The following is a 10,859-nucleotide window of genomic DNA, read 5'->3' as shown; positions in this document are numbered from 1 at the left end:
GTTAACCCCGTGAATTATAAATTAGGTTACGAATTATGTATGTATTATGTGCATGTGAATTATTATAGCACATGCTCAGCGCTCGTGTACCCGTGAATTCAATAAATATGTTGTGACCGAAGGGAACCCGTGTTTTATTTGGGCACAACAAAAAATTTAGGATTCAAATATCAAAATAATGTCGATGCTAGTATTTTTAGTTATTGTAACTTATAATGTAAGGTTGAACATCAATCTGGCTGTACAAATACATTTTTTCAATACGAAAGAAAAACTTATTAAATGCGTAAATGCTGGATTGGATGCGGATGCAAAATTTAAAATTCGTAATCAACTGGTTTGGATGTGGATGAGGTAAAAATGGCCAATAGGGGCGCATGCTCACCACTACTACTCGTACATAAATCCCATATATATACTATCCATTTAAACCGATGAAAATTCATAAATTATAATATTGTATTCCAAACCCTTGAATTTCTATTATTGTAAGGTGTGTCATATGAATTACTTGTGAATCTCTAAATACGGTGTGTTTTATTTCGGTGGGAAAAATAAATAAGGATTCAATCTCAATGGCATTATGTAGAGTGAGCACGTTAAAGCATGTGTTTGTACTTGGAAACTATAGAATGAAACCCCAACTGATACGAAGAACTCACAATTCACATATGGTTAAAAAAATTCGGACGAAGCAGGAACCGGGATTGTTAGAAAATTCCATTGTAGTTATCCTCGAAAAGTAATTTTGAAACTCAGGTTGCATGAACTTTTCTAGCACGTAAATAACAAATGAATGGACATAGGCCTTCATAACATTATTGTATGATTTCATTTAATATCCGTTAGATGTATTTGTTCAGTGATACATGGTCTTTGTGTGGAACTTTCTTCCTCTAGATGAGATTATATCGTTGGGTACTATCTTGCACTTCGACTTCCTTCGAAATTGCATCGGTTCTTCTCTGCTTTGGACGTTCGTTGATGCGTCTCTTGGCTGCATTCATAAATTCAACAAAAGATAAGTTGAAACCTGTAATAGGACATAAGGGATTACCCTTGTAATTTATCTTTTTTCCTTATTCAACATTAGAAAAGTCAAGAGAATGTTGAAACCTGTAATAGGACATATTTTTTCATAAATTCTGGGATATTAAAAATAGACCTATTGAGATGTTAGATTTTCCAGTCTCGTTTGACTATACCTTGAGAAACCATCGCGCAACATCTATAGGAGTGCTGCAAATAGTGTTTTGGAGAAGCTCCAAGTTGTTGTCTTCAACCCTCTCATCCAATAGGTTAAGATGAAAACATTGGTGGTAAGGCTAATAGATGAATCATGAACGTTCTTTTGTAAGCATCCTCCATAGCAGGGATAAATACTGAAATATTATATGTGCCCAATCTGTACAAAAATATAGTTTTCCTAAGTCAGTAAGCATACCCATGAAAAAAGAAGAAAAATACAGTTCTCTACAACAAACAAACAACATTACTAAACAACATTACGTACAACAAACAAACAACATTACTAAGGAAGTAACCATATATCTTTCCTTGTAATTCAGAATTAGGAGTTATTCATCAAAGTAATCCAATTCCTAAAGGACCAAACTAAACTTGAATGATTTTAAGAGGTCAGTGAGGATTTTTAACTCAAAAATAAATCTACACATCCTCAGCATATAAATACGTTACTCCCTGTTACAAAATATCTTATTCTCAATAGTCACAAATGATATAGTATTCAAGACTGAAATATACTTACCTCTTTAATAAAAAAATCTTAGTCACATCTATATAAAGTTAATAGTTTCGTAAACAGCAGGTAAGGTAACCAAATGATTTTTATACACTAATGGCTCTATCTGGAACATGGAACACCTTAACCTGCTTACTGTCAACAAAATCAAATCGAGTTTAACACTACTATAATCAATATTAAATTGTTCACGAAAAAACTGAAAACAAAATATACAAAAACCAAAAAGATTACCTTGAAAAATCATCTAAGAGATATTGTCGTTTCTGTTACTGTTTTTGCATGAAAAAAGCTGGACGATTACCCGATATTGCTGCTTTTATCACTGTTTTTTCATGAATAAAGAACTTGATGATTATCCATTAATGGAAGGCACTGAAAACTCCCATCTCCGCTGCCACCACCACTAACAACACCTTACATGCAAGATTTTAGTAATCTTTTTCCGACTATTCGTGTGATCGAGAAGAAGATCATTTAGTCCGGAATTTAGATAATGTGTGCATAACCTAACAAAACATGTATTTGTTGAGTTATTTTTCTAAAACATTATTGTGTATCTTCTGCACGTCTAAAAAAAGAATTTTTTTTTAATTTTTTTTAATTTTTTATGAAATGAACAGTTTTAAGAAAAATAATGCTGAAACCAATATTCATTTTTGTCGGTTTTTTTTATTGAGGTTTTTGGGTTCCTTATTTTTAGTTTTTCTTAAAGCATGTTATGTTGTTTCCATCTTTTTTATTGACGGTTTTAAATTTTGAACTATTGGACATGATTAATGATCGATCTTTTGCGGAACAGGTAGCAAGTTTTGATCCAGTAAGCATTCACAACTCTATGAATATTGATTTATAAAATTTGAATCAAAGTATCAAATTGTAACTGTAATATCAGTTAGAATTAGTTTTAATATTAATCAATATCTTCGAATTGTAATTAGGATTAGTTTAATTACCAAAAATTGTAATTGGACATTTGACATTTTTTTATTTTTATAATTTTGTGATGAAATCGTGATCAATCTTTTTTTTTTCTAATGTGATCTTATTTTAACTTTGTTTGTACAATATTTTTTAGTTTACGAATTTATTTGTTAGGATTAAATGTATTAGTTTTTCTTAAATATTTTTGGTAATTTATTAGATTTTTTTATATTTAGTTATCTTAGGTTTGTTTGTTTATTGTGATTGGCTGAAAATACACAATAATTTGTTGATTCATCACCACAACATGATAAATTTTTTTTTTTTTCGAAAACGCTACCCGTAATCGGTCTACGTTCATGCACTCGTAAATCGATTCTGGGTTGGTGTTTCGCTATTCACGAAGGATATCCAGAATCGGTTAAAGTATGCATAAATAAAATCCGATTCTAACAATCAGGTTTTTCCCAGTCACATACAAACGGATTGTTTCACATAATCGGTTTATGTGAACATCCACATAATTCGATTCTAACAAAAATAAATAAATACAGAAAACTGGGTCTCTTCCATACCATAATTGGTTTATATGGGCAATAACTTTTACCGATTCAGGTTAAATTTTCTTCGACCAGAAAACACATTCAGGACAATCGGTTGACGTGTTCATGAACATCTACCGATTGTCATAGGAATCTGCAAATATAGACATGAACGTCGACCGATTATGTTAAACACAATAACTCAAGATTGTTTGTAGTTTTTAGTTTTGAATAGATAAATCAATCACAAGTATAATAAAGAGATATAGGTCCCAATCGACGATGTTTAGTTTGATTTTTTTTTTTTTAAGAAAAAAATGAATAATGAAATTTCTTTTAAATCGATCGATATTGTTAAATCGATGGATGAATTTGAGTTTGAATTTTAATTTGTTAGAGAAATGATTTGGATGGGTTTTGGTTTTGAAATGGTATTAAATTTAGAAGAATAAAGATTATGATTAAAATTTAAAAGCGAGGGTTCCTTAGTACTTTTACCTAGTTTTGTCACGTAGTGATATGCCCCAAATAATCCCTATAAACTCCAAACTAGTCAGTTTTTTTTTTTACACAGAGCCATTGAATCAATCATATAAGATCATTATTGCAGCATCTGACAATCTTGTACTTTTTTCTATTATTATTATCAAGATGAAATTTTTCTCGACTAAGAGTAACTTTTTTTTGAAGATAAGACTAATATGACAGTATTAGCATGTTATAGTATCCTACAAATCATAAAAACCTTTAGTAAAGCTTCAGGACAGTTAATTAGCTTTGATAAATCATGGGTCTTTTTTAGTAAACAAGTTCAACCAAACACATCAGAGAATGATAAGCAAGTTGCTAAAGATTAAAAAAATAGATTTAAAAGACTCTTATTTAGGGACTCCTCTTTTTATAGATAAAGCAAAAATAAAACTTTTCGAAAGAATAATAGAAAGAATGGAACATAAAGTGCAGGGATGGATAAATAAAATCTTAGCTCAAGCTAGTAAAATGGTTCTTAACAAGGCAACTCTGGTCAGTATGGCAAGTTATCAGATGTGTTTTTTATTCTCCCTAAAAGATTTACCAATAAATAGATACTTTACAAAGGGACTTTTGGTGGGATAAAGAAACTAACTATAAAAGATATTATCCTAAATCCTACTCTTGTTTATGTAAGTCAATTAGTAAAGGAGGTTTAGGTTTTAGTAATGCTCATAAATTTAACTTGACACTTATAACTAAATTGGCTTGAATACTTTTGAATGAACCTAAGACCCTTTGGTATCGCAGCTTACACCTAGATATTTCAGGAACTCTTCAGCCTTTAAGGATAAAATTCCATCAACTAGCTCTTGGATTTGGAAATGCATCAGTAAGGGGATTAAGCTGGTAGAACAAAATAGCACATGGTAAGTAGGAGATGGGAATAACATTAACATTTAGGAGGATAATTGGGTCTATCATTTGGAGTGAAATCTTAGTCTTTACAAAACTGTTACTTACTCTAATTTAACACTTGTGAAGGATCTTATCGATCCAATTACCAAAAAGTGAAATTTTCTTTAGTTCTTGAATCTTTTCCAATCACTATTATTGCTAGACAAATCTGTAACATTAGAATTGCTCTAGGTAGTAATTTGGAAACTAAACCAGATACTCTTAGATGGCTTCTCACTAAATCAGGAAAATTCACTGTCAAATCCATGTATAACAAGTTAAATGAAAGAACAATTAATAATTATAATCTAGGACAACCAGATTCATTTTGGAAAGGTTTATGGGATTTAGACGTATCTCAGAGGATTAAGATTTTCACTTGGAAGTGCCTACAAAATGTTGTCTCTACCAATCTTAAGTTATCTAGATTTATGAAAGACATCACACCTACTTGTACCTTTGGCTGTTTGGAACATGAATCCATAGAACATCTCTTTCTTCATTGTCCTTTTGCTAAATCTGTATGGGCTATAAAACCTTTTCCAGTTGATTTAAATTTTGATAGATCTATCACCTTTCTAGATGTATGTAAAGATTGGATTGGTAAAGATAATCCAGTCATTCCCATATAAATAAACATGACAAAAATTTGGTTTATCTGGAAAGAAAGATGTAATAGATCATTCAAAAAAAACAATAAACACATACCCAGTTAGCCTTAGAAATACAAAGACACTTAATCTTCTGGCATAAGGATAAATACTTAGCTAAAAAAGACTCAGCTGGTATAGTGGAAAGCCTAATGGAAAGCTCCCATAACTTCTCAAAAGAAAATTAATTTAGATGCAGCATGGATTTCAATAAATGCACCAGCAGGTTTTTCTTTAATCTTCAAAAATGATGCAGGGAGTTTCGCACAGGGAAAAGCAGGACCTACCTCAACCTCGTCCCCGAAGAAGTAGAAGCTTTAGGGCTTTTGCAGGCAGCACAGTGGGCAACAAAGGAGAATCTATCAAATTTTAATGTGGAGGGAGACTGCAAGAATCTTTTTGACTACTTGAATGGAAGATCATCTCAAATTACTTGGCAGAATCAGACTATTATGGATGAAGTAAAAAGAGAGTTTAATCTCTGTCAGAATTATTAGGTTTTTTTTATATTCCAAGATTAGTAAACAATGTAACTGATATTCTAGCCAAAGAGGCTAAATCTTTTAGAACTATTACCAATTGGAAGAATGAACTTCCATCTTGCATTTTGCATGCTTTAGAAATAGATAAATCTAATATTTGGGTAGGAGTTGATAGCCCAACATTAGATGGCTCTACTATTCCTGATGTAAGGGTTACTAACTCCCTAAGTTAATCTTTTGAATACATTTTAACTTACAAAAAAAATAAATGATCATCATCGATGATTAAATCAAATTTTCTTTGGGTTTATAATATAAGAAATCTATTAGAAAAATAAAGAAAAATAAATCAAGTCAGAGGAATTTGATTAATTTTTTATACAATAAAAATAGATGAAATCATCACATAAATGATTTGGTATACAATATTTACATTTGATGCGGCTTACCGTTAATTTGTGGTACTCATCTTCTTGTACCGGTGTTATACAATGGTATTGGTGTTTTAATCTTAGTATTCTCTGTAACACTCATCACATTACAATATCAACAATAATATGATTGTATCGGAAGAAAGAAAAAAATAATAATAAAAAGGAACGATTGATAAAAAAGAAGGAAAAATATCATTTGGTCCATTTTTAGGTGGTCCCATGTCTGTTTAGTCCTTTGGGAAAACGCCTTTACTGTTTGGTCCATAATTATTTAAAAATATTAACTGGACAAAAATACCCATCCGTGTTAATTTCTACTTATTTTTTTGTAGCAGTTCATCTTTCAAAATGAACTCTTGTTAATTTCTACTTATTTTTTCAGAAATCACCTAAAAAAACCAGAGTTCATTCCAGAAATGAACTCCATATAAAAACCTAAAAAAACAGAGTTCATTGCAGAAATGAACTCCATATAAAAACCTAAAAAAACCAGAGTTCATTCCAGAAATGAACTCCATATAAAAACCTAAAAAACAGAGTTCATTCCAGAAATGAACTCCATATAAAAACCTAAAAAAACAGAGTTCATTCCAGAAATGAACTCCATATAAAAACCTAAAAAAACAGAGTTCATTCCAGAAATGAACTCCATATAAAAATCTAAAAAAACTGAGTTCATTTATGGAATGAACTGCAACATCATCATCTTCGTCGTCTTCAACAACAAACACGAGTTCATCTTCAACAACAACATCTTCATCACAAATCTTCGTCGTCTTCATCATCTTCATCGTCTCCACCATCTTCAACAACACTAGCAGCAAGAAAAAAAAAACGCACAAATCTTCATCGTTTATCATCATGTTCATCATCTTCACCGTCTCCACCATCTTCAAGAACACTAGCCGCAAGAAAAAAAAACTCACAAATCTTCATCATTCATCATCATGTTCTCCGTCTTCATTGTCTCCATCGTATTCAACAACACCAGCAGCAACAAAAAAGAAGAAAAACATACAAATCTTCATCACTAATCATCATGTTCATCGTCTGCAAAAAAAAGAAAGAAAAAAAATGGAGAGGAGAAAACTAGATCTGAAAATAAAGAGGAGAGAGAAATTAAATCTGAGAATGAGATATTTTCTATTGATTTTTTGTATATATGTGGTCCCAAAAGGATATTTCTGTCACCCCACAATGACAATTACATCATCCATGAATCACCCTAGGACCAACCCATAATATATTTTTCCAAAAAGGACTAAACAGACACATGACTGAGTCAACTAGACTAGACTCTCTCTAATACTCCCTCCGTCCTAGTTTACTTGCCAAAATTGAGTTTTTTTTAGTAAAAGTGTACAAAAAAATTACTATGTTTTCCACTAAAATTTTCTAATTATTAAGAAAGAAATAAAATCTAGGATATAAAAACTAATATAGTAAACAAGTAATTTGGAAGATTGATGGCGTATGTGAAAGTAATTTGAATTTGTTTCAAGTTTTTGCAAAACGCTATTTTGACAAGTAAAATTTTCTAATTATTAAGAAAGAAATAAAAACTAGGATATAAAGACTAATATAGTAAACAAGTAATTTGGAAGATTGATGGCGTATGTGAAAGTAACTTGAATTTGTTTTAAGTTTTTACAAAATGTTATTTTGGCAAGTAAACTAGAACGGGGAAGTATATTTTTCCTAGGACTATATGATATTTCCTACTAAAAAGTAACAAAAAGGATGGAATTAATAATTTTGGTAATTTGAAATTACGAAAATAAAGAGGACAACTCGCCAAAAAAGAAAAGGGAAACAATCTCGAAAAGTTTTTATTCCATTATTTTAGGAAAATTAGTTACCATGTATGATTAAGGATGTCTTCGCGAAATAAAGAACAATAATAGCACAGTAGTATAATCTCAGAAGTGCTGGGGCATTCACAAACACAAATATACTGTTCTCTTGAGGAAAAAAAAATGATAACCATACTGTTCTCTTTAATCAAGAAAATAATCATAATCCCATTAACAGTCTGTGGACCCACCTCACCATAGCCTTGTCAGCACAAAAGAGTGAAATTTGGGACTGGAAAGCATCGCTAAAGCACTCAGCATACCCATCTGATCCTACATGGATGCTCACTGTCAATCAGCCACAAGCCAATATATAACACTCACTGTCCTTCCATGTCAACTCTTTCTTTGTTACCCTTGTGCGTTTAATTTCCTTCGCGCATTCAGCCTCTCATTCCTCCTGCAACCATTCTTGTAGTTTTGCTTCTCTATCAGCTTTGAACTCCTCGTAGTTTTCTGTAAGCAAAGATAATTCATGAGGGGGTGAGTCTCCATCATAGGGTACTGGTCTTTCATGCTGCTGCTCTGCAATCTGACTTGACAATGGGAGCTCTTCAGCTGCTTCTTTATCAGGCAATGTTGAAACATATGCTGTAGCTGATACCTCTTCAGAGAGTGGAGGATTAGGAAACCGTAGCTTCTCTTTTGCCGACTTCAGAACACTTGACAAATAACTAGCACTTCCTTCTCCATCTTGCGGGTTGCCAACTGCTCCAGACCCAAAAGCCACGGGTCCCCAAGAGTTGATGCTTCTACTTGTCTGAGATGCTGAACTCGAGTTGCTGATTAACCTGAGACAACACTGCACAAACTCATCAACAGATACAAAATAAAAAACAAAATCTAGCTAGTCATAAATCGATATCTTGAATTTGATAGATTTTGGTTCCTGCTCTGGTGTGTAGCAGCAGCAGCTTAACTCAATAGACAATTTTGCGAGTTTTCCTTCCAAATTTCCAAGCTTATCTTTGTAAATCATTACATTATGTGGTAATAAGATGATTCAGTTGCAAAAGATAGTAGAAGCAGGAACATAAGTAGATAACACAGTATTACATGTCAACCAAATGATCCAAAGCATGTTTACACCAATTACTTCAATATATAAAATATATTACCCTCGCCGTGGGTGTGATGTCGACATGACAATTAGAGACTTATTGATCTCCTTAACCATATCATCGGCAATTGACAATCCACATTGTTTCATTGACCTCACCATAGTAATAGAGTCTTCCAAATCTTCTGTATAAAGCATAGTTTCGTAAGACTTGCTCACAACTTTTCCCTGCAAAATTATATGTACATATTGCCACATCAACATACATCTCTTTAAGATTGAGACTTCTTTTAACGCGGTGCACGCCGAAGAAAACAACTGTCGACCCAGAAGCACCAGAGCAGTGTTTCTACAGCAATATTGGATCTTTGGAATGAAAAGTGTACCATAGTTATGAAACATGATGTAGGCAACATTTTTTTTTACAGCAACTATAATTTAAATTCCCAATCGTATGTTTGATACTATAATACCAAATTCTGATTGCACTAAAAGAGAATCATAAGGCAAAATATGGAAGAGAGCTAGAATAGACTCACATTGAGATGGAGAAGATTAGGAAGGGCGGTGTGGGTATGTTGTTGGACGTAATAAAGACCAACAGAAGGTTCATTTGCCAAATACTTCAACATATCTACCACGCCTTCGTTCACTATTTATAAATTTTCAATCAGAAGAAAAAAACTCATTCAGTTTGAACTCACCAAACCATCAATCAAACCCAACAGTTAAAACCCATCAATCGAGATCGAATTTTTTTATGCTAACAATATTTACATATTTATTTTTGTGTGCCCTAATAAATTGTAAACTTAAACCTAAGAAACCGAGATGAGAAATAAGCAAGGAAGTATTACCATTCACAAAGCCATCGATTGTGGAGAATCCTTCCATCTTGTTATCATCCACAAGGAACAGAAACACCACCCGCTCATCACGAGTCACTCACTGATTGCTTTTTTCTTCTTTTTGTTACCCGAATTGGATTGAAATTAACCTATTTCCTAACCAGACGTTTTCATTACTAAAAAGACGATTATTGTGTGTAAATGAGACAAGAGTTTACTCTGCTTTTAACCTGACATCATCAGATAAACAATGGTCCATGTAGATTGCTGGTAAGTGGGTAGGAGTAGGTAGGAATTTGATGGAGATTGGATTGCTGTTTATCGGTTATTTCATCTGAGGTTGAGACTTGAGATGTATATATACTGTCTCTTATAACCATCAAAGATTGACTTGGTCAATTTCAATTTCATCCACCACGAAAACAGGATCCAAGAGCTTCTCCTATGGTTGTTATATGTATTTCGGCAACACAAATAAGATATCTTTATTCCAATTTTTTCTTAATTTTAGGTGAAAAAAGTTATTCATCTCCAATGGTGTTGTTTGTGATCATTTTCTTATTATACGTGAATTTTATGTTTAGTAATTTTAAGATTTTATTAGATCTAAAAATGATTATTTATTGTATTAGAACTAATTTTAGTAAATAAAATATATTTTTAATTAAAAGAAGCTGACTAGGATGGTAGATAATGTCAAGGGGAATGTGAAAAACTAGACATTACTCTTGACATTTTCTACCTAAAGTCATGCATACATTGATTTATGACATCTGGGTTGGAGAATGATTTTAGAGAAAATGGATGTGCATCCTAGGTGGATTTTGACATTTATCTCCACACACATGCCATTGGAGAAGCTCTAAAATCTTAGTT

General features: G+C 32.2%; 1 protein-coding gene across 1 annotated transcript; it reads right to left on the bottom strand.

Annotated features, from left to right (window-relative positions):
* Nucleotides 1-8,035: 8,035 nt before the first annotated feature.
* Nucleotides 8,036-10,328, bottom strand: LOC113301855. The gene is made up of 4 exons (XM_026550695.1): nt 9,993-10,328; nt 9,675-9,787; nt 9,194-9,363; nt 8,036-8,866 (listed from the first exon to the last, which is right to left on the bottom strand). Exons 1-4 carry the CDS (start codon nt 10,027-10,029, stop codon nt 8,467-8,469), a joined length of 720 nt encoding a protein of 239 aa, XP_026406480.1. The 5' UTR covers nt 10,030-10,328; the 3' UTR covers nt 8,036-8,466.
* Nucleotides 10,329-10,859: the final 531 nt, after the last annotated feature.

The sequence above is a fragment of the Papaver somniferum genome, chromosome 8 (assembly GCF_003573695.1).
Source record: "Papaver somniferum cultivar HN1 chromosome 8, ASM357369v1, whole genome shotgun sequence".
In the NCBI taxonomy this organism is placed as follows: domain Eukaryota; kingdom Viridiplantae; phylum Streptophyta; class Magnoliopsida; order Ranunculales; family Papaveraceae; genus Papaver; species Papaver somniferum.
Note: the sequence above shows the minus strand (reverse complement) of the source record. Positions and strands in the feature narration are given on the sequence as shown.